At 44.2% G+C, this 25038-nt stretch overlaps 1 protein-coding gene across 6 annotated transcripts; it reads left to right on the top strand.

Moving 5' to 3' along the window:
* Window positions 1-188: 188 nt before the first annotated feature.
* On the top strand, window positions 189-24575 carry hspbp1 (HSPA (heat shock 70kDa) binding protein, cytoplasmic cochaperone 1). Of its 6 annotated transcripts, none has more exons than XM_072272082.1 (9): window positions 189-268; window positions 3724-3866; window positions 5018-5204; window positions 9331-9555; window positions 12183-12338; window positions 12850-12897; window positions 18408-18504; window positions 18918-19029; window positions 22983-24575. In XM_072272082.1, exons 2-9 carry the CDS (start codon window positions 3741-3743, stop codon window positions 23055-23057), a joined length of 1026 nt encoding a protein of 341 aa, XP_072128183.1. In that variant the 5' UTR covers window positions 189-268; window positions 3724-3740; the 3' UTR covers window positions 23058-24575. The 6 variants fall into 6 exon arrangements, with proteins under 6 accessions (XP_072128183.1, XP_072128182.1, XP_072128184.1 ...); XM_072272081.1 differs by having other exon boundaries at window positions 193-279; XM_072272083.1 differs by lacking the exon at window positions 12850-12897 and having other exon boundaries at window positions 193-279.
* The last annotated feature ends 463 nt before the right edge of the window (window positions 24576-25038 follow it).

Below are 25038 nucleotides of genomic sequence, written 5' to 3'. Positions count from 1 at the left end.
TATTTAATTTCACAAAATTCCTGTTATGCTTACATAACAACAGATTGCATCTCAGAAGTACTTAATGAGCTATAAAGGGCATGGGTCATACTATCCAAACACCACTTTTGGTCTTTGGGGAGATAGAACTGACTTCACTTTCCAATTGCGGAGCAAACGATGTCATTTCCGGTTAATAGACGTCACAAATGATTTGTTCCGCAACTTCCGGGAAAATGGTGGCGACCATGAGTTGAGAGCGCTGGAAGAATCTGGAAAGGAGGAGAAGGTGGGATCTAGGTGAGGGTTTGGAGGGAGACGGGGAGGGTGGTGTGTGGAAGAGGATGGGGGCCGGTGAAGCTGGGATCCCAAGAAGCGTTGGGCACCGCTCCAGCCCAGGGTCCTGTGGGTCACATGCGGCTGTGACAGGGACCAGCTCGGTCCGGTGGGTTTGTGCGGGGTTGGACCAGCCAGGGTTTTGGAGAATCGGCTCCGTTGGGGTGGGGACTTATCCATCCATCAGCCCCACTGGTATCGATCACACTGCTCAGTGCGGGATGTTTGGTCAGTGGCTTTCAGTTTGAAACTAGTGTGGGTTAGTTTTGCAGTTTGTATGCACTCCTCTGATCAAATTGTCGTCAGAATAAGTCAGGGACATTGGCAGTAAGGCAGTCACTTTTTATTGTCATTTATTCCTAGGATGTGGCTATTGTTTGTCTTAGATAGTTCACGTGAAGGGTCTGGACCAGGAGTTTCCAACCCTTTTTATGCTGAGGAATTTGCGGACCCCAGGTTAGGAACCCCTGGTCTAGACTCAAAACATTTTCCTCCATTGATCCTGTCTGATCTGAGTTCATCCAGCATCTTGCTTGTTGCTCTGGATAGGATGATTCAGGTTGCTATTGGAAAGGCTTGGGTCTGTTTGACAGTAGCTCATTGTCAGTCTCCTAATCATTAGAATTGAGAATTTAGCTATCAGCACCTCAGGGAAGTAATAATGAATTTTAGTTCAGTAGTTCCATTTAATATCAGAGAAATGTTTGCAATATACATCCTGAAATTCGTGTTCTTCACAGACATCCAGAAAGCAGAAGAGCCCCAGAGAATGTGACAGTTAAAAAGTTAGAACCCCAAAGCCCCCTACTTACCCCCACACTCACAAGCAGCAGCAAAGCAACGGCTCTCCCCCACCCCCACCTGCAAGCAATATCAAAGCAACACCCTCCACCCACCAAGCAAGCAATATCAAAGCCCCCAATAAGGACATAATCTGCAGTACAACAAAAGCTAATCACTCACCTGATAATTCGACATATAAGGAAATAACGGGGAAAAGAAGTGTCCCCTTTCACAGCGAGAGCGGAGACGTAACAAAACAACTCGCTGATTTACAGTGTTAAAAATCTGTAGTGCCGCCTCCCCCCTGCCCAGAGAATCGGCAACAGTCTCCTCCTCCAGCAACGTGTGAGAGAGCGCGACTTGCCAAGTACAGAGTCTCTAACAGCGCTATTCCTGATGTTCTATTTTCTCCTGCGACGTTTCAGTCGGTGGCACCGCTTAGAATCAGCCCGTCCACAGGGCCATGAAACCTTGGAACCTCGAAGGTACGCTCATCTTCTAGGCTGCGTTCTTAGGATATCGAAAAGCAGCCGGTCATGAGCCCCCAAGAGCGAGTCCCACCATGGCAAAGAACCAAAGTCTGAGTGTAACACCAGGTCAGGATCTTCAACGGAACTCCATCCACCCTGAAAAGGAAAACGAGAGACATCAAAGGTAGAAATTAAGCTGTTTTTGTAGGTGAACACAAAGGAGTCTCCGCTGAGTGCCATCATAACTCCGACTCACCCACGTCACCCTACTGTTTGTTTATGCTTGAGATGATCTTAAAATCTTCCATTATATTGAGAGCAACACACAAAATGTTGGAGGAACTCTGCAGGTCAGGCAACATCTATGGAAATAAATAAACAGTCGATGTTTTAGGGCGCAGACCATTAATCAGGAGTGGAAAGGACTGGGGGAAGATGCCAGAATAAAAAGGTGGGTGAGAGGAAGGAGGATAGCTAAAAGGTGCTAGGTGACCCCAGGTGGGTGGGAAAGGTAGAGGGCTGGAGAAGAAGGTATTTGATAGGAGAGGAGAATGGACCATAGGGGAAAAGGGAAGAAGGTAGGGCCCCATGGGGAGGGGATAGGCAGGTGAGGAGAAGAGGCCAGAATGGCGAATAGAAGAAGAAAAGGGGGAAGGAAGAATAATTTATCAGAAGGAGAAATCAGTGTTCATGCCATCAGGTTGGAGGCTACCCAGACCGAATTTGAGGTTATGTCGTCTGTTATATTTAATTTTCCTTCCTGATACCTGAAGATTTTGATCCAGTCTTTTTTCTCATGTCAGGCTGGTGTGTTAATACGTGGCATTATTCCCTAACCGAAATAGAAACTTTCATCCTCTGTCCCTAAATTCAAACCTGTCATTGGTGAGTCCTTGGGTCGATACCAAAAGGGCAGTGTCCAGAAACCAAAGCCAAAGGTTGAAGTCCGGAGACGTCAGTGAGTCCAGAGGTAAAGACCCAAAGATCAAAGCCCCTGGGTCATCTTATCCGCAGGTCAGAGGCCCAATACATGAAAGTACAGGCCAGGTTCGAGGCCTGATGTCTGAGAGTTTGGGGCCAAGGACTGGAGGCTCAGAGGCAGCCTGTCCAGGAGTAGGAGACCTGTCTGTGTATGTGAGGGGATGGGTAGGTAGGAGGGATAGAAAAGGAGCTTGTTTTGCTGTTACAGAAACATAGAAAACTTACAGCACAATACAGGCCCTTCGGCCCACAAAGCTGTGCCAAACATATCCTTACCGTAGAAATTACCTAGGGTTACCCATAGCCCTTTATTTTTCTAAGCTCCATGTACCTGTCCAGGAGTCTCTTAAAAGACCCTATCGTATTCACCTCCACCACCGTCACCGACAGCCCATTCCACGCACTCACCACTCTCTGTAAAAAAGCTTGCCCCTGTCATCTCCTCTGTACCTGCTTCCAAGCACCTTAAAACTGTGCCCTTTCATGTTAGCCATTTCAGCCCTGGGAAAAAGCCTCTGATTATCCTCACGATCAATGCCTCTCATCATCTTATACACCTCTATCAGATCACCTCTCATCCTCTGTCACTCCAAGGAGAAAAGGCTGAGTTCACTCAACCTATTCCCATAAGGCATGCTCCCCAATCCAGGCAACATCCTTGTAAATCTCCTCTGCACCCTTTCTATGGTTTCCACATCCTTCCTGCAGTGAGGCGACCAGATCTGAGCACAGTGTTTTTTGTTTGTTACATGTACATAGAAACATTACACGTCCAGTGAAAGGCATCATTTGCATTAACAATAACACGCCCAAGGATGTGCTGGAGGCAAGTGTCACTACGTATTCTGGCACCAATGTGACTTGACAGAACAACACAGAGCACAGTAGGCGACAAAAGAACAGCAAGACAAGCCCATTCATCCATTCTACCGTCTCATACACCTATACAATCCTCTAACCCCAGCACAGACCATCTTTGGCCTCCAGCCTCCAGGGGACTCGTGGACTTGCAGGCATTGGACCTTCGACTTCCCTAGTGAATTCACAGAGATTCATGTACCTGGGGCTCTGACAGCCGGGTCTCAACTTCTGGGTCTCAATGACAGAAGTTTGATTGGATTTTGTTGGTTTCACTTACTGTATAAAAGGCTTTTTCTTTATCTGCTTATTCCAGATTGAAATTTCTTTAAAATGGCTGAAGGTGGATCTGGGAGAAACAGGCAGCATCCAAATAATTTGCAGGGTCTGTTGAGACTTGCTGTGGAGGCAGGGTCAGTGGGTGACACAGCACCTGAGCTGCAGCCCATGCCAGAAGAGGCAAGTATGACTCAATGTCAATATCAATTTATCATCAAAGTACATACCTACATGTCTCTATATCCTACCCTGAGATTTGTTTTGGAGTAAAAGAAAACAACAGCACAGAAAAAAGCCCTTCAGCCCATCTAATCAATGCCGAACCATTTAAATTGCGCAGTCCCATCAACCTCCACCCTCTGTGCCCCCCTCCCCATCCATGTAGTTATGCAAACTTTTCTTAATCTTTGAAGTCGAAATCGCATCCACCACTTGCACTGGCAGCCCATGCCACTCTGTCACCACCCTCTGAGTGAAGAAATTTCCCCTCATGTTCCCCTTAAACTTCTCACCTTTCACCCTTAACCTCTAGTTGTACTGTCACCCAACCTCAATGTGCAAAAGTCTGCTTCCATTTACTCTTTATCTATACCCCTGATAATTCTGTATTTTCTTGAAGGTTTACAGGAAAATAAAGGAATGCAATGGAATTTATGAAAAACTATATAAAGACTGACAAACTACCCAATGTGCAAAAGACAAACTATATAAATACAAAAATAAACAATGCTGAGAACGAGAGTTGCAGAGTCGTTTAAAGTGAGTGCACAGAATTGGTTTGCCATTGCCGCCTCCTAGGCAGTGTCTTTATAAGTCAGGTGACACCAGCCATTATCACAACACTTCAGAGATTGCCTGACGTCAGCAATCGCACCAGCTGCTCCCAAAGCTTCATGTGACCTTGATGGGGGGGGGTGGGGGGTGCTACACCTGCAGATTAGTGGAAGGAGGGAAGGAGCACCTTTCACTTTTGGTAGAGCTGCACCTCCACCCCACCACCTGACAATGTACGGTACATGTGATAAATAACCTTCAATCTTGATATCTTGAACCTTGATTTTCATGAACCACTGATTATTTAAATCAACTTTCCAAATGTTGACAGACCTTTCTTTAGACTTCAGTTTCCAATATTTGTAGTCTTTTCATTATCCAAAATATGCAGACTGTCTGGACTGGAGTAAAGAATCTGTGGATTATGTATCTTGCTTTTGACCTGCTTTATTAACTGAGTGTTATTTAACCCCCATTGCTGGAGTAACAATACAGGCTATTTACTGTGGGTGAGTTCCTGCAGTTTATTGAAAGTTTCTTTCTCCATGTTCCCTCAGCGCAGACAGTGGCTGCAGGATGCGCTATCGGATGCATTTAACGGGCACTTGGATGAGATTAAACAACTCAAAGATTGTCTCGAAATCCTGAAAGAAATGCCTGAAGATGATACTGGTGATGACGAAAGGCGCTGGAATGCACTTGATACAGTGGCTGACTTGTGTGAAAACCTCGACAATGCGGGAGGTAATGGACATTTTCTGTAAGGCTTCAGAATCAGAATGGTTTATATTTGTTTTGCAGCAACACGACGTTCTAAAAAAAGCTACATTTAAAAAATAAAGAGCTCAGAAGAGGAATGGCGAGATTGGGTTCATGGGCTGTTCTGAAATCTGATGGTAGGGGGGATCCCACCATCTCTTTGACCAACTGTCGTCAGGAAGCGGGTACAGAAGCATATCAACGGTTGTGCTGTCAGACTGGGTAACAGCTTTTTCCCTTGGGCTGTGAGACTAATGAATACCCTGCCACTACCGAGATCTTGTCACTAGACAGTGAGCTCGTTACTGTACTGTTTACCCTGTGCGGCACACTGCATGCATTCTGAATTATATTTTATTAATGGGTGGTATTATTTTGGTTTGTGTGTGTGATATACGTTTTGTGGGTGCACTGTGGTCCAGAGGAGTGTTTCATTTGGTTGTATATATGTACAGTCAGATGACAGTAAACTTGAAAGTGCTGTTCCTAGAATCTTGAGTGTGGCTCTTCATGATCAGAATTATTATCACTGACCTGTATCTTGAAATATGTTTCATAGCAGTACAGTGCAAGAAGAAAATTACTATGTTACAATATAAAAAAGTGCGAAAGATGAATGGTGCGATGGTGTTCATGGATCATTCAGAAATCTGATGGGGAAGAAATGTTGTGTGTGGGTCTTCAGGCTTGCTGATGTAAGTAATGAGTAGAGTCATGTCCCACATTTATATGTTCCAATTTTAAAAGGTTGCATTGTCACCACTTTGGGACACATCAAAGCATTTGGAATTTGGCGGAGAGGCTTTGAATCGTAGTTGCTGTCAACCAGTTGGTGTACAAGAAGCTGTCACAAACAACTGAGATAACACTCAGGTAGTCTGTTTTAGTGTTGTTACTTGAGCAAGCATTAGGGATTCCCTTCTGTTTTGAAGTGAGTCCACCAACAAAACCCAGGCAGTGTTCAGGCATGGGGTAACCAGTGACTGGTAACATTCACAAACATTGAAATGTGTCAACGACTATCCTAGTCTGAGGATGTGCTAGGGCATCCCACAGGTGTTGCCATATTTCTGGTGCCAACATAGCATTCCAGCTACTCACTAACCCATAATGCTTTTTTAAAATGTGGGAGGAAATCAGAGCAAACCCCCGCAGTCACGGGGAGAACGTACAAACTCTTTACAGACAGCAGCAAGAATTGAACCCGGGACATTATCACTGTAAAGCAGTATGCTAATTGCTACACTACTATGCAAACTCCGATGTGGCCTGAGTTTCTCCCCCTATTGCCTCAGAGGCTCAGTATCTAGTGTGATTTGTGCTTTTGTCGACACCAGTAGACTGGACTCTGAAACTCAATGGATCCTCAAAACTTACTGGCTGTTACACCACTGGCGTTTAGAGCAGCAGTGAAGGTTCTGCACCTATGGCTGTTTCTTGTGCTTCCTTCATCATGTAAGTAGCTTCCTCTTGGTTTTCACTATTGTCAGTCATGCAAGTGGAGATTCAGGAATACTACTGCACTCAGACGTAGAAGAATTCTTCATTGCTGTTTCTGTAACAGTTTTGCTTTATCAGCTAGAGTTGTTAGCCTTGAGTTGAACCCCCAAACCTGGAGGACTGGTGGACTACTCTCAGTGTGGTCTCTGCCTTTTGAGTTGTTTGGCATGGGTGACCTGACCAAGAGCCAAAGCATAAGCCCTGACTCCAGCCAACTTAGCACACAGGCCTCCAAACCCATCAAGGATGTGGTCCACTTTATTTGTGCACTAGGGGAACAGCATGGACCTTGTCATTCAATTACGGAGAAGGCATAACAGTGGCTATATTTCAGTAGGAGTTTGAGGAGACTTGGTATGTTACCAAAGACTCTGGCAACTTTCTAGATGTACCGTGAAGAGTATTCTAACTGGTTGCAACACTGCTCTGGTATGGAGGGGCCACTGTACGTGTCAGAGCAAATTGCAAACTCGGTCAGCCACAGCAGGACACCAACCTCCCCAGCATCGAGGACATCTTCAAAAGGTGGTGCCTCAAAATGGCAGCATCCTCCAAAACCCAGGATGTGCCCTTTTTTAATTGCTATCACTAAGGAGGAGGTACGGGTGCCTGGAGACACATACTCAACGTTTCAGAAAAAGCTTCTTCCCCTCCACCATCAGATTTCCGAATGGACAATGAACCAATGAACACTACTTTGGTATATATTTCTCTCTTTTTTAAGTACCACTTAATTTTATTATTTTTTCATATGTACAGAATGTGCAGAAGTCTGTATGTTTCAATGTACAGTTGCAAGAAAAAGTTAGTGAACCCTTGGCAAATACCTGGTTTTCTTCATTCATTACTCATAAAATGTGGTCTGATCTTCATCTAAATCACCATAATAGACAAACACAATCTGCCTAAACTAATAACACACAAGCAATTGTACTTTTCATGTCTTTATTGAGCACATTGTTTAATCATTCACAGTCCAGGCTGGAAATAGCAGCAATAACCTCCACCAAACATTTCCTAGAGCTACTGATCAGAGTTGCACAACAGCGAGGAGGAATTTTAGACCATTCCTCCATACAAACTGTTTCAGTTCATCAATATCTCTGGGATACCTCTTCAGGTCAGGCCACAGCATCTGAATTGAGTTAAGGTCTGAACTCTGACTTGGCCATTCCAAAATACTAATTTTCTTCTTTTTAAACTGTTCCGTTGTTGATTTTTGGATCATTGTCTTGTTGCATCATTCAACTTCTATTAAGTTTCAGGTGATGGACTGCTACCCTGACATTCTCTTGTAAGATGTCTTGATACAATTTTGAATTCATTGTTCCTTCAACGATTGCAAGCAAAGCAGCCCAAAACCATAAAGCTCCTTCTACCTTGCTTTACAGTTGGGATGAGGTGCTGGTGTGCAGTGCCGTTTTTCCTCCAAACATAGAGGTGTGCATTTCTGCCAAGAAGTTCAACTTTTGTCTCATTCATCCGTAGCACATTGTCCCAGAAGCATTGTGGAACATCCAGGTGGTTTTTTGCAAACTTGAGACGTGCAGCAATGTTTTTTTTTGGAAAGTAATGCTTTCTTCTGTGGTATCCTACCATGAACACCATTCTTGTTCAGTGTTTTTCTTATAGTGGACACATGAACAGAGACTTCAGCAAGTTCTAGAGATTTTTGCAGGTCTTTTTGCTGTACCCTTGGGTTCTTTTTCACCTCCTTCAGCATTGTACATTGTGCTGTTGGTGTGATCTTTGCAGGACACTCACTGCTAGGAAGGATAGCAGCAATTGTCTATTATTGTGACGTAGATGAAGATCAGACCACATTTTGTGAGCAATTAATGCAGAAAACCAGGTAGGTGCAAAGGGTTCACAAACTTTTTCTTGCAACTGTGTATGTAGCTAGAGTGCCTAAGACTTGTGTACAATACTGTATTTGTTAACGTGGAGCAGAGAGCAAGTTTATAAATGCGGCAGGGTGTTGGGAATAGTGAGGGTTCAGCACCACAGGAGGGGTGTGGGACAGGTGGTAGAAAAGAAGTGTAAGGGCAGAGGAGGCACAGTGTGGGTACAGACACACCCAGCTCTGAGACACCAGGCAAGGTCACCAGACACCAAACAACTGGTTTATTGATCATCACTATATATATATTTCTCATTGTAATTTACAGTTTTTTCATTGTCTTGCAATTTTCTGCTTCCACAAAACAACAATTTTATAACATACATATACCAGTGATATTAAACCTGATTCTGATTGTGATTCTGTCAGCACACTGCTGTGAATTTTGAACAGTGAAATGCCATTTTTATACATATGGTAAACTGTGTAAATTGTTTCAATTCCTTACATGCAAGATCAATCGCCGGTCACAATAGAGGTGTTACAATAGAAATGACAATCTAACAACTGGTGACACTTTGAAGTTAGTAAAGCAATTGTCCCTTAGTTGATGTGTGTGCCTTAGACTGCTTATCAGGTCTCCAGACCCCTGGTGTGCAAAGGGGAAGCTATGCTTTTCAAAGACCTTTCTTACCTCAGCTGTCTGTACTCTATACTTGCCTAGATATTATGTTAACATTTTGCTTCCTGCAACTTCTACGCTTTGTTTAGACTTCTGTAAGCTGGCTGGCATGCAGCTGGTGGTGAGCAATTTCCTGGAATGTTCGGACCCTGAGCTACGATGGCGAACAGCGCACCTCATTGGGACGTGCAGCCAAAATAACCCCTTTGTGCAGGAGCACGTTCTAAACCTGGGCACAATGCCCAAACTCCTAGATCTGCTCAACAGCGACAACAACGACATGGTTCGAATCAAGGCTCTCTTTGCCATATCATGTAAGTGCTGCTACTCTCAGTGAGATTCTGAGGGGGGTGAGTGCTGTAGATAGGGACGGAGACCAGCTTATGCAAGTAGTTTCTTTGGTTGTCCCCAGTGTTAAAGAAAACCGTTTTTTCTTGGTTTGCCTATGGATACTTTACAGAGTCACTGTATGTCGCACCACAGCCTCCCCTACTGCCAAAATGAGGCATGGGGCCTCCCTCAGGTTGGAAGAACAACACCTTGTCTTCTGTCTGGTAGCGTCTGACCTGATGGCATGAACATTGATTTGTCTAATTTCCAATAATTTCTCCCCCCTCCCTCTTCTCTTCTTTTCCATTCCCCATTCTGTCTCCCCCTTACCCCCTCACCCCCTCTTGTCTGCTCACCTGCCTACCACCACCCTCCTCCTTCCCTTTCTTCCATGGTCCACTGTCCTCTCCAATCAGATTCCTTCTTCAGCTCTTCACTTTACCACCTATCACCTCTCAGCTTCTCACTTTATTACCCCTCTCCCACCCATCCATCCTCCCCCTCAATTGGCGTTACCCATCACCTGCCAGCTTATACTACTCCTCCTTCCCCCACTGCCTTTTTATTCTATCGTCTTTCCCCTTCCTTTGTGTTCCTGATGAACGGTCTCAGCCCCAAAATGCAAATTGTTTATTTCTCTCTATAGATACTGCTTGTCCTGCTGAGTTCTTTCAACAGCGCACCTCAGAATCTGCAGAATCCCTTGTGTTACTGTTAGAGAAGGTCATTCAGCCCTTCAATCCTGCCCCCCATTCAATATATCATCATGTCTTATGACCAGAGTGCAGAAGACAACAAACTGTACAAATACAAGAAGAAAGAAATAATAATATAAATAATTAAACAATAAATATTAAGAAATGAGATGAAGAGTCCTTGAAAGTGAGTCCATTGGTTATGGGATCATTTCAATGATGGGGCAAGAGAAGTTGAGTGAACCTTTGGTTCAAGAGCCTGATGGTTGAGGGGTATTAACTGTTCCTGAACCTGGTGGTGTGAGTCTTGAGGCTCCTGTACCTTCTTCCTGACGGATGCTGCTTTCCTGCGACAGTGTTTCATGTAGATGTGCTCGGTGGTTGGGAGGGCGTACCTGTGATGGACTGGGATGTATCCACTATTTTTTGGTAGGATTTTCTGTTGAATGGCATTGGTAGTTCCATGCATCAGAGTTTTAGGTATCATTCAGAATCTCCACAAACTGCTAAGGAATTGAAGGCACTGCTGGTCCTCAAAAACTATAACACCGAAGAACTGCTGACCCTCTCCATCTCTTGATTCTCCAATGAGAACTGATTTCCCTCCAAACTCCCACAAGCAAGGGCCAACTTCAGGATTAGAAAGGAAGGGTGAAGAGGTGGGGATGGGGGAAGGGTACAAGCTGAAAATGCAATATATTGGTTGAGGGTATCTTAAGACAATTATTGATGTAGAAGAGAAGATCCCAATCTCTGGAATAAGTTCCCTAGTCTTAGAAGAGGCATTGAGGGGCAAGCAGTATGGATGGGTTTTGAAATAGGGTCCCTCAACAGAAAAAACCCAAGGATAAAACAACTGAGCCTGAGGCTCAGGCTGCTGATGGGGACCTTGCTCATGGGTCAAAGCCTGATGTTTGAACAGTTCAGTTTGGGCGGTGAGCATGACACTGCTTAACTTCTGGAGGAAGGAATTGTAAATCCCGAGTTTCTTTGAAGTAGAAGAGGTGCATCGAATTATGAAGAGCTAAAAAGAGAATTATCTATTTTCTTTATTAATGGGATTGGAAACAAGTGCAGTAGTTCTAAAATTATTGGAAGGATGGCAGAACCTCACAATGTTGTGCTGACCTACTCCAGAATTGATCTAATCCTTCCCTCCTACACGGTCCGTAACCTTCCATTTTACCATCCATGTGTCTACCTAAATGTCTTTGTTATATCACCTTTTATGACCACCCCCTGCAGAGTGTTCCAGGCACCCAATACTGTCCATGTAAAAAAAACCTACCCCTGATAGGTCCCCAGACTTTTCTCCACACACCTTAAATGGATGCCCTCTGATATTAACCATTGCTGTCCTGAGAGAAAGACATTCTATCTATGCCTCTCAAAGTCAAGTAAATTTATTATCAATGTATGTATATGCCACCATACACTACCCTGAGGTTTATTTTCTTGTGGGCACTCACAGTAGAGCAAAGAAATATAATAGAATCAATGAAAGACTGACAAATGGTCAATGTGCAAAAGAAGACAATCTGTCAAATATAATAATAATAATAGTGATAAATAAATAAATAACATTGAGGATATGAGTTGTAGAGTGCTTGAAAGTGAGTCCATAGATTGTGGGATCAGTTCAGAGTTAAGATAAGTGAAGTTATCCACACTGGTTTGGGAGCCAGATGGTTGTAGGGAAATAACTGTTTCTGAACTTGGTGGTATGGGACCTAAGGCTTCTGTACCTCCTGCTGTGTCCTTCATTACTCCAAAGGGAACCTTTCCTTGTAAGACATGCTCCCTAATCCAGACAGTTTCCTGTTTTATCTCTGGGAACGGATGTGGATATCTGAACAGTAGGTCCGCGTGTTTGTGGCTCCATGCTGCATTTGGAAATCTGACTGTGTCTCCTTCAGGTCTGGTGCGTGAGCAGGAGGCTGGCCTGCGGGAGTTTGTTGACCACGACGGTTTCTCGGTATTGATGAGGGCCATGCAGAGCAATGTTGAGAAGCTGAAGGTGAAGGCTGCGTTCCTGCTGCAGAACCTGCTCATCAACAGCCCTGAGCACAAAGGTCAGAAACTGCCACTTAAACCTGCTGTATTAAAATCCACAATCAGTTGCCATTAAAGAAGCTGTCATATTAAGCCACTGCATTAGGGAAAAGGATGAGCAAGGCAAGGGTGCCGGTTGGCGTGGGGGGTGGAAGGGGAGAATGGGGTTTGACAGGTTAGCAGGGACATTTTCTTGCCAGTACCAATGTGCTATGATTAAGATTAAGATGAGCTTTACATCACATGTACATCGGTAAACATACAGTGAAATGCATTGAGTGCGTCAGCGACCAACACAGTCCAAGGATGTGCAGGAGGCAGCCGGCAAGTGTTGCCATAGCTCATTAACCCTAACCCTTCTTTGGAGTGTGGGAGGAATCCGGAGCACCCAGAGGAAACGCACGCAGTCACAGGGAGAACGTACGGACCCTGATTGCTGGTGCGGTAAAGCATTGTGCTAGCTACTACACTACCATGCTGGGGTTTTAACTGTTTTTCCTTCTCCCGTTTTATTCTCCTTCCCTGCTGAAGGTGGTGTCTCGTGCACGGATGCAGTTCCACACCAGCTGAATATTGCCAGTAAGTATTGGCAGGCTAATCTACCATGGGTGGGGGTGGGGAGGCTGCCTTTTACCTTACTTTGATCCTGCTCTTACTTGTTCCATGTACAAAGTTTCAAGGGTTCATTTGTTATCAAAGTATACAACTCTGAAATTCTCCTCCTCTAGGTGGCCATGAAACCAAGAAAGAAAAGGAAGGCATCAACCTCTAAATCCTCACTTACCACACAAAAAAAAGAAACTGTACAGGCACATCAACCCCCAAATTCACAGCCCCCCCCCACCCGCACAAACAGATAGAAAGATTGGGTGAAAAACACAGAATATAAAAATCTGTAAGACACAGAAAACCTGAGTGATATTCTCCAGGCACAGTGGCAGGCTCTCCCCTCTTCAGTAGCAGAGCGATCAAAAGGCTGGCAGCCGGCATTGGCCTTCCGCTTTCACCTCCATGCTTCAGTCTCCCTCGTTGCTTTAATTGGTGAACGCCGGCTTGTACCCCATTCTGCAGTCTGCTCACCATGAGGTTCACCCACGCTGCCTCTGCATCTTGCAGAACACTGGAACACCCACACCATCTCCAAACAGCAACTCACAGGTCCCAACAATTCCAGAATCACATCCAAGACGAAAAACAAACATAAAAGACATTAAGAAGTGAAATATATATACATGGAAACATTATAGTGAATTGTATCGTTTGTGTTAATCAAATCAGTGAATGTTGGACTGAACAGCCCGCAAGTGTCACCACATTTCTGACTCCAACATAGCATGCCCACAACTTACTAACCCTAACCCACACGTCTTTGGAATGTGGAAGGAAACCCATGTGCTCACGGAGAGAATGTACAAATTCTTTACAAACAGCAGCAAGAATCGAACCCCAGTCTTACAACTGGACTGTAAAGTGATGTACTAGCCTCCCCACTTTGCAGCAGAATTGCTCTGCATGGGTTGGAGTATTCCCAATGAACTTCCTTTAACCCTGGATGTGATTTGATGAAGTTAGTTATTCCTCTCCAGTTGCTTCCTGCCTGAAGCAACAAGACTAGTTATTGTCTCTGGAACTTAGTCTGGCTTCTTCCACCTTTCTTTCCATTCCAATGAGGGGTTCATGCTGGAAACAATTGATTCAAGTTCAAGTTTAATTATCATTCATGAATCAGACAAATGAAACAGGGTTCCTCTAGGTGCCAGGGTACCAACAGTCAGACACGGCACAAGGCACGTATAGCAGTAAACATACAGCCACAACAAATATACATAGCCCAAGTCCCTGCGTGACATGTCCTGTCAGTTGATGGTGCATGAGTGTTATCGACAAGCACAAGCAGTACTCAGCACTCTGCAGACGAATGTGCGCCACAAACATGCAATCCAGCTTGTTCTTACACTGAGTGAATGCTGGAGGACAGCACCGGTGGGAGGGGCCAGATGGGTGCAGTGCCAAATCACTCTGGCATCTCCCCTCGTGCACTGCTGCAACAGGCAAACTTGTGGCATGAGGCTTTGTTCTCAATACAACCAAGGCAATGCAGTCTCACCAATAAACTAGTGAACCAGACTTGCAGTATTTTACCTTAACGATGACCAACAGGGTCTTGGAATTGCAAGAAAAGCTCACTGTTAGACTGCACACTTCCTTCACACACCAATTCTGATGCCTTTCTGCAGCAGGCAGCAACACGGTTGCACTAAGTCCAACATTGTCTTGCAATCGTAAAAAACATGTTTTTAAAAAAAAGACAAAAATACCTCTACTTGGCCCTGGAGAGGCCACTGCGTCCGAGCACATGCCATCTCTCCATGATTCCTGTCCAAGATTCTGCCTGATCTGCTGAGTTTCTCCAGCATTGTGTGTTACTCCTCTTTTACTGCTTTTCTCCATTGCAGAGTTATAACTGACTTCTAATTTCTGTTTCTTCAGCAAGTGAAGAAGGGTATAGCTGCATACAGCAAGACCCAGACAACATTTGGACATAGGCTACTAAGTGGTAAATAACATTTGCACCAAAAAAATGCTAAGCAAAAGAGACACTTGCCCATGATATTGAATGGCATTACAGTGCCAAGTTCCCCACATGACAAGCCCGACTCAAATGAATTAGCTACCTAAGTATTGTGGCTACAAGTGTAGGGGCCCCATCATCAACGTGTCCAGAGTTCGAGTTCTGGATTTTGGGGTCCTGTCATTGGCAACTATTGGGATCAATACTGAAGACTGAAGCCCTAAAAGTCGAAGACTGAAGTCGGTGAGTCTGGAGGTCGAGGCCAAGTGGCCAAATCCTTGGGGAAGTTGGAGACCTGATGTCTGCAAGTCTGCTGGAGGCTTGTCTTTGTGGATGTGTGTGTGTGTGATTGAGGAAGAGGGGCTTGTTTTGCTATTGTTCTGCTATACATAGTGGGCTGGTGTGGAATGTGTGGCAACACTTGAAGGCTGCCCCCTGTACATGCTTTTCTGTGTTGGCTGTTAACTCAAACAAAGCATTTCACTGTTATGTTTTGATGGACGTGCGATAATAAATCTGAATCCTAAAATGCCTCACTGATCCTTGGAAGTCCTTTCACCATCAACAAGGAGTGTGATGAAATAATTTCCACTGTACTGAAAAAGCACCTGAAAATCTCAACACAGAATACCCTCTTACTTTGTGTGCTTCCACCACTGCAGCTACTCCGTGTATCACCCCATAGTGTGCACTAAAGTTGTATGTTGTATCACAGCCTGTATGGAAACACCAATGTCCAGGGGTGGGAAAGTCTACAAAAAGTGATCGAAACAGCACAGTCCTTCACAGGCAAAGCCCTCCCCACCATGGAGTGCTGTCATAAGAAAGCAGCATCTATCATCTAGAAGCACCACCGTGCTCCTTTCTCACCACTACTATCGGAGAAGAGGGACGGGGGCCTGAGGTCCCACGCCACCAGGTCAGGAACGGTTATTGCCCTTCAACCATCAAGCTCCTGGATCAGCATGGACAACTGTATTCAGTACAACGCTGAGCTGATCTCATAACTTACAGACTCACTCTCAAGGACTTTTCAATCCCGTTCTCAATATTAGTTATTTATTTAAATGCTCCATTAACTGTTTCGGTCTTTCTTTGTGTATAGTTTTGTCAATTCTATTGTGTTGTTATATTTTCTTGTAAATACCTGTAAGGAAATGGATCTCAAGGGAGTATATGGTAACGTATACATACTTTGAAAAACTTACTTTGACTTTCAGTTACTTGCTTGGGTCACTCCTAACAAGATCTCCCAAACCCATAATCTCTGCAACCCAAACAATCTAAGGTTTCAGATGCAAGGGAATGCTGCCATCTGCAGGTTCCCCTCCAAGTTGCACCCCATTCTGTTGTAGAAATTTACTGCTGGAGCCAAATTCTGAAACTTATCTACTGCTTCAGTAGGGCATCAATCGTACCGGTGCCCAAGAAGAGCAAGGTGAGCTGGCTCAATGACTATCAACAATTCTGCTGGGATGACGTGCTTTGAGAGGTTACTCGTGGCTAGAATTAACCCCCTTCTGAGCAGAGACTTGGACCTGCTGAGATTTATCTACTGTCACAACAGGCCTACAGGACTCACTGGCTCTCTACTCAGCCTTGGAACACCTAGCCAACAGCAGTGTTTATTGATTACAGCTCAGTATTCAACACTATCATCCCCTCAGTACTAATCAATAAACTTTAAAACCTCTGCGACTGGATCTTCGTCTTCCTCATCGGGAACTCAAATACGGATTGGAAGTAACATCTCATCCTTGCTGACAATCAACACTGGCTCACCTCAAGGATGTATGCTTAGCCAACTGCTCTCCGCTCTCTGCAGTCATGACCATATGGCTAGGCATAGCTCAACTGCCATCTATAAATTTGCCGATGACAGAACTGTTTTTGGCAGAATCTCAGATGGTGATGAGGAGGCATACAGGAGTGAGAAAGATCAGCTGGTTGAGTGGTGTCACAGCGATAAATTTGCACTCAAAATCAGTAAGACCAAAGAACTGATAGTGGACTTCAGGAAAGGAAAGTTAGAAGAACACACACCAGTCTTCATTGAGGGGTCAGCAGTGGAAAAGGTGAGCAGTTTAGTCTTCCTGCGTCAACATCCCAGGATAAATCCTGGGCCCAATGTGTTGGTGCAATCACAAAGGCACACTAGTGGCTATACTTCATTCAGAGTTTGAGGAGGTTTGGTATGTCATCAAAAACTGGCAAGTTTCTACAGATGTACCGTGGAGAGCAATATGACTAATTGCATCACTGTCTGGCATGGAGGCTCCAATACACAGAATCGTAACACGCTGTAGAAAGTTTTAAACTCAAACCAGATACATCATTGGCACTAGCCTCCCCACCTTCAAAAACGTTTTAAAAAGACAGTGCCTCAAGATGCCAGCGTCCATCGCTGAGGAGCCTCACCGTCCAGGACATGCCCTCTCATTACTACCATCAGGGAGGAGGTACAGGAGCCTGACGACCCGCACTCAATGTTTTAGGAACAACTTCTTCCCCAACACCATCAGATTTGTGAACAGTCCCTCACCTTTTGCTCTCTTTTTGCACTATTTGCTTTATATGTACTTACTGTAACTTCAATTTTCATGCCTTGCAATGTAAAACAATAAATTTCCCAACCTACGTCAGTGATAATAAACCTGATTCTGATTCTGGGCTCTCACCAAAAGAACACTATCTCATTCAGGTGGTGCCTTGTCCTTGACACCTCGATCCTGAAAAAAAGAAAGCATTAAATTATGTTAACTCTGCAGGGGCAGTCTCAACAGTCAGTTAGGATCTGAAGAAAAATGAAATTACTCCAAAATTTGGAGGATTGCTGGAAGAACTGAGGTGGATATTGAATGTCTTTTTTTCATCTGTGGATATGCCATATAACCATGGACAAAATATTCTGCTTGTACAGAGCTCTGATAAAGATGGACTCTGATCTCACTCTGGCTCGTACACTGCACTTTCTCTGTAGCTCTAACACTATTCTGCAGAGTTTTTCCTTGATGTACTGCAGAATGCGTGTGTGGATCGCATGCAAACAAAAGCTTTTCACTGTATCTTGATACATGTGGCAATAATAAACCAATGAGTCTTTGAATTATTGAGAGAAAGGATTAAACTAGGCTTGGCTTGACCTCTCAAATCCCCCTCCCCCCTCCACTAATGGAAAGTCACATGGGGATCTTGGTCAACATCATGTGGTTTGTAATTTTAGAATAGCCTGCCAACACTTGGACTGGGGTAATGTGTTCAATTTATGAGCTTGGTTTGTGTGGAACTGCACTGCAGATTGTGCTCAGGACAAGGAGGGGTGAAGGAAACAATGAGGAATACACACTACTTAATACCCTACTCCCAGCAGTCCAGGTGACAGAGAGGCAGTTCCCTGTAAGAAAATGGAACGAGTTCAGCTGGAAAATAAAGACTTTTCAATAAAGTGTAGCCAAGACCTTGACATCCTCAAAATCAGAAATCCATCAATAAAGAGTGTGCTTTATTCCTTCTACAGACGTTCTCTGCTCAATGGGAATGGTGCAGCAGCTGGTGTCACTCATACAGACAGAGCATGATCCCTTTCATGAGCATGTTCTGGGTGCACTGTGCAGGTGGGTGGACAAATGCCTTCCCTTCCAGTCTCTCAACTATTGTGTCTTTTAATTCCATAACACAACAAGAGCAGAACTGGGCCATTCAGCCATCAACTCTGCTCTACCTGTCTGATTTTTTAAAACCCTCTTCTCCCACTTTTTATTATTCATCTCTCACTCGACGTCTCAGTATCTGCCTTTCTATCTCACTGTTCCCGCCTTTCTCACTGTCTCCCTTTCTCATGCGCTCTCTCCCTCGTTCTCATGCTCTCTGTCTCCCTCACGCTCTCTCTTGCTCAGTCTCTAACCCATTGCGTACTGCATTTCAATATCTACTTTCTGATGTACTGCTCCCAGTAAGAGGAAAGGCTATGTGTAAAACAGGATTATGACTCTGCTTACAAATTACTGTATGCCTCTTTCCCTTGCAGCCTGGTGACCAACTTCCCTGGTGGAGTCAGGCAGTGTCAGGAACCTGAGCTGGGCCTAGAGAATCTTTTAATTGAGAGATCACGGATGCTGAAAGACCAAGAGGAGTTTCAGGTGCATAAATAATTCTGAAACTGGTCAGATAGATGGATACTTTATTGATCCCAAAGGGAATTACAGTGTCAGAGTAGCGTTACAAGTACACAGATATACAAATATTAGAAGAGAAATAAGAAAGAGTAAAAAACAAGTTACCTCAACAGGAAGGGGGGGGGGGGTCATCACTACCTCTGCTATAGCTTGACTCATTATTGAGCCCAATGGCGAGGGTAAGAACGACATCATATAGCGCTCTTTAGAGAAGCACAATTGTCTTAGCCTATTACTAAGGGTGCTCCTCTGTTCAGCCAAGGTGGCATGTAGAGGGTGGGAAACATTGTCCAGAATTGACAGGATTTTCCATAGGGGGTCATTTCTTCTACCACAGCCTCCAGTGTGTCCAGTTTAACAGAGCCAGCCTTTCTAATCAGTTTATCGAGCCTGTTGGCATTACCCATGTTGATGCTGACAGTAAATCAGTTATTAATATATCCATAGAAAGGAAAAAACTGCAGAATAAGTATGGGATGTTTAGACCATAGTACAGGACTATTCAGGCCATAATATTGTGCCGACCTTTTAACCTATTCCAAGATCAATCTAACTCTTACCTTCTACATAGCCCTCAATTTTTCTATCATTTATATGGTTATATAAGAGTCTCTTAAATGTCCCTAATGATTCTTCCTGTACAGCCACCCTTGGCAGGGTGTTCCACACAATCACCACTCAGTGTGGGGAAAAAACTTACCTCTGACATCCTCCCTATACTTTCCTCCAAGCACCTTAAAATTATTCCCCTCTCCTATTAATTATTTCCACCCTAGGAAAATGTCTCTGGCTGTCCATTCTATCCATGCCTCTTATCAGCTTGTACACCACTATCAAGTCACCTCTCATTCTCCTTTAGTCCAAAGAGAAAATCCCATCCTTTGAGTACGCAGAAAGGACACAGCCTGTGGGGGTCCTGGAGTTTTCAACGCACAGTACTCTTCTTCTCTTTAGGCTGGTGCTGGCTGCTGTTTTCCTTTGTTATTTTTGATATTAGTACCACCATTCTGTGTTTTGCCAGGAGAATAAATTGCAAGTCACTAGCTCTAATGTCTTTGGAATGTGGGTGTAAACCAGAGCACCCAGAGAAGCCCATGCAGTCACAGAGACAACGTACATACACCTCAGAGACAGCGGCAGCAACTGAACCCCGACTGGAGACTGCTGGCGTTGTAATTGCTATCATACTGATTAGATTGTACTTTTAGCCTTTTACTCTGCCTCAAAGCTGTTAATCAGTAATAATCAGAAGCATTCATGTCAATAACGAAAACATACCCTCCATTTTCAGTTCTCATCCCCCTCAGACTCCGAGAGCTTGGGTGGAAGGGACTGGGAGAAATTTCAATTGCATTTAACAATGAGATTAAAGATTAGCTGTATTTGTCACATGTATGTCAACACGTATCCTGAAATACATTATTTGTGTCGATATCTAACACCGTGCAAGGATTGTGCTGGGAACAGCCTGAAAATGTTGCCATGCGTCTAGTGCCGAGTGAATTTATTATGGGGAACCAGCAAATGGCAGACGAGTTAAACAGGTACTTTGGATCTGTCATCACTAGGGAAGACACGAACAATCTCCCAGATCTAATAGTGGCCAAAGGATCTAGGGTAATGGATGAACTGAAGGAAATTTATTTTAGGCAGGAAATGGTGTTGGATAGACTGTTGGGTCTGAAGGCTGCTAAGTCCCGGGAACCTGATGGTCTGCATCCCAGGGTACTTAAGGAGGTGGTTTTAGAAATTGTGGATGCATTGGTAATCATTTTCCAATGTTCTATAGATTCAGGATCAGTTCCTGTGGATTGGAGGGTGGCTAATGTTGTCCTCTTCAAGAAGGGAGGAAGAGAGAAAACAGGGAATTATAGACCGGTTAGCCTGACGTCGGTGGTGGGAAAGATGCTGGAGTCAATTATAAAAGATGAAATTACGACACATCTGGATAGTAGTAACAGGATTGGTCCAAGTCAGCATGGATTTATGAAGGGGAAATCGTGCTTGACTAATCTTCTGGAATTTTTTGAGGATGTAACTATGAAAATGGACAAGGGAGAGCCAGTGGATGTAGTGTACCTGGACTTTCAGAAAGCCTTTGATAAGGTCCCACATAGGAGATAAGTGGGCAAAATTAGGGCACATGGTATTGGGGGCAGAGTACTGACATGGATTGAAAATTGGCTGGCTGACAGAAAACAAAGAATAGCAATTAACGGGTCCCTTTCGGAATGGCAGGCGGTGACCAGTGGGGTACTGCAGGGTTCAGTGCTGGGACCGCAGCTGTTTACAATATATATTAATGATTTAGATGAGGGAATTAAAAGTAACATTAGCAAATTTGCCGATGACACAAAGCTGGGTGGCAGTGTGAAATGTGAGGAGGATGTTATGAGAATGCAGGGTGACTTGGACAGGCTGGGTGAGTGGGCGGATGCATGGCAGATGCAGTTTAATGTGGATAAATGTGAGGTTATCCACTTTGGTGGTAAGAACAGGAAGGCAGATTATTATCTAAATGGAGTCAAGTTAGGAAAAGGGGAAGTACAGTGAGATCTAGGTGTTCTTGTACATCAGTCACTGAAAGCAAGCATGCAAGTACAGCAGGTAGTGAAGAAAGCTAATGGCATGCTGGCCTTCATAACAAGGGGAATTGAATATAAGAGCAAAGAGGTCCTTCTGCAGCTTTACAGGGCCCTGGTGAGACCACACCTGGAGTACTGTGTGCAGTTTTGGTCTCCAAATTTGAGGAAGAACATTCTTGCTATTGAGGGAATGCAGCGTAGGTTCACAAGGTTAATTCCCGGGATGGCGGGACTGTCATATGTTGAAAGATTGGAGCGACTGGGCTTGTATACTCTGGAATTTAGAAGGCTGAGAGGGGATCTTATTGAAGCATATGAGATTATTAAGGGATTGGACACGCTGGAGGCAGGAGGCATGTTCACGCTGATGGGTGAGTCGAGAACCAGAGGCCACAGTTTAAGAATAAGGGGTAGGCCATTTAGAATGGAGTTGAGGAAAAACTTTTTCACCCAGAGAGTGGTGGATATATGGAATGCTCTGCCACAGAAGGCTGTGGAGGCCAAGTCTCTGGATGCTTTCAAGAAAGAGATGGATAGAGCTCTTAAAGATAGCGGAATCAAAGGTTATGAGGATAAGGCAGGAACTGGATACTGATTGTGGATGAACAGCCATGATCACAGTGAATGGCGGTGCTGACTTGAAGGACTGAATGGCCTACTCCTGCACCTATTGTCTATTGATATAACATACCCATAACTCACTAACCCCACCCCTAACCTATAGGTCCTTAGAATGAGGGAGAAGAACTAAAAACTCCTTACATTAAACCATAAGACATAGGAGCAGAATTAGTCCAATTGGCCCATCAAGTCTGCTCTGCCAATCTCTCATGCTGAATTATTATCCCCCCCCAATCCCATTCTTCTGCCTTCACTCCATAACCCTTACTAATTAAGAGCCTATCAACCTGCACTTTAAATATACCCAGTGTCCTGGCTTCCACAGCCATCTGTGACAAGGAATTCCCCAGATTCACCATCCTCTGGCTATTGAAATTCCTCATCTCAGTTCTAAAGGAACATCCTTGTATTCTGAGGCTATGCTCTCAGGTCCTAGACTCTCCCACTATTTGAAACACCCTCTCCATGTCCACTGTATCTAGGTCTTTCAATATTTAATGGCTAGTTACAGACAGCAGTGGGAATTGAACTCTGATCTTTCCATCACTGTTGCTATAAAGTGTTACACTAACAGATAGGGTACTGTGCTGCTCAACATTTACAACCACAGTGTTGTGAAATGCATCATCTTTCAGAGAAAGAGTGGAAATGGAAGGGGCAGTGACCCAACAGTGAGGAAAAGCAATGAATCCTGTCTAATTTGACTTGCAGGAAGAGTTGGAATTCTGTGAGCAGCTTCTCCGTGTATGCTTCAACCAGCCCGAGGAGAATGGGATGGACCGGTGATCCGAGATGTCTTTGAAGAGGTCTCTTACACTGCATTGTTGGAAAGAATTTATCCAGCCTTTCAAACAGCTTCCTGTAACTGCAATCTGTAAAGCTTTGGAAGCCTGGTGCATTGTGAATCAGCTTGTGTATTACACATATTGGGGAAAAAGGACTGTTTAACAGATATTTATTTCAGTCTTTTCGTGTTTCTTCAAACTATCTCAACATCCCAATGTTACCCGGTCACCCTGTCTGTTTATCCTGTGTACAGCTTTCTCCAGTCAGTAATGACCAGTTATTGAAGATAAAAATACACACAGCAATCTGTCTCGATGTCCCATCGTTTCCCAGTCACCCTGTCTTTTTATCCTGTGTACAGCTTTCTCCATTTAGTGAAGATAAAAATACACACAGCAATATGTGTCCAGTACAGTTTACAGTTTGTCATTCTCTGTCCACCATCTCTTTCTCTGCATCTGTTGTTTTTTAGGACTAAATCCCAGTGAGGGAATTGGAGATTTGTTATTATCACTGGCTGTCTTCTGTAGAATCCCAGACTCACTCGACTAACATTGCAATCTAGCTGTCTTGACGTTCCTGGTGTCGTGCCAGAGAATGTACAGTTTATTTCTAAGGAACAGGAGGTGCTGATCTCATGCTTCTGAACTAAGATACAAACTCCTGGGCAGTGAACTGGCTGAATAACTGCCAGGTTCTTTGACACTGCTGTAGCTTCCGCTGTGAATTTCCCCATAGCCTGAGGTGCTCAGAACAGCAGTGCTCCAAAGGAAAATTAACTTGGGAGGGAAGGTGTCGATAAGCATGGAAATGTGTGTTTTTAATTTAGAGCAACACACACAAACTGCTGGAGGAACTCACCAGGCCAGGCAGCTTCTGTGGAAAGGGGCAAACAGTGGACATCTTGGACCGAGACTCTTTATTCCTCTCCATAGATGCTGCCTGACCTGCTGAGTTCCAACAGCATCAGGTGTTTGTTTTTTAACTCTTCTCTTGCACAAGTATTATAATATTTTAAGATCTATACATCTGAAAATAATGCAAGGGGAGAAGAGGCCTGAGTGTAACAGGGCAGTTCACTAGACTGTTTGTGGTTGCCAGATCGGTACCTGTGGTGTTACTGAGAGTTAGCAGATTGACTTAACCTTATACCTGCAGCCTTTGGGTCAGTGGAGCTCTGAAGGGCTGCAGAGATGCAAGGAAGAGGCCACTTGTCTCTTGAGCCTGTTCAGCTGTACAGATCATTAGTTGTGTCAGTCTTTTCTACACATCCATTAATATCTTGGAGAACTTCCGAGCTGCTGTTTGTGAAAGTTGTCCAGCATTCTGTGCACTGTATTTTACATTTCAAAGCAGTCATTTGAATATAGTGATTATTGTGCGTAAGAACCTGGAAGGCACAACTTTCAGATTGACCCCAGACGGTAGCAGGCTAGTGTCATCTTGTGAGATCCTTGTTCCTGCTTCAAGGAAGATTCAGTTTCTGTAAAACATTAAAGTGACGTTTGACCCCGTTGACTCTGTGGGCCTCTTTTTTTCCCTTTTGTTGCTACCAAGCTGTGTGTGTGTGGGGGGGGGAGGGGCGGAATCCCTCACTACACTTATATAAAACTTAGCTTTGGACTTGTTGGGGGACTTTGGATCCAGTGTTGGAAGTTGTGGTTAGGTAGGCCAACTCTGTCTCAGTGGGCCAAATGGCTTTCCTATGTTCCAGAAATATTCCCTGTGTATATTCTGTGTAAACACAGAAAGATGATGAAAGGGAGAAGACCATACTGTGCTCATCAATGTAGCTAACGTGCACTGTGCAAAAGTCTTAGGCACACATATACACAGTTCCTATAAAAAGTATTCACCCCCTCCCCCCCCGAAGTTTTTGTGTTTTATTGTTCTACAACATAGAGTCTCAGTGGATTTAATTTGGCTTTTTTGACGCTGAATGACAGAAAAGACTTTCGTGTCAAAGTGAAAGCAGATCTCG

This window comes from Mobula birostris, chromosome 11 (assembly GCF_030028105.1).
Source record: "Mobula birostris isolate sMobBir1 chromosome 11, sMobBir1.hap1, whole genome shotgun sequence".
Classification (NCBI taxonomy): Eukaryota; Metazoa; Chordata; class Chondrichthyes; order Myliobatiformes; family Myliobatidae; genus Mobula; species Mobula birostris.
Note: the sequence above shows the minus strand (reverse complement) of the source record. Positions and strands in the feature narration are given on the sequence as shown.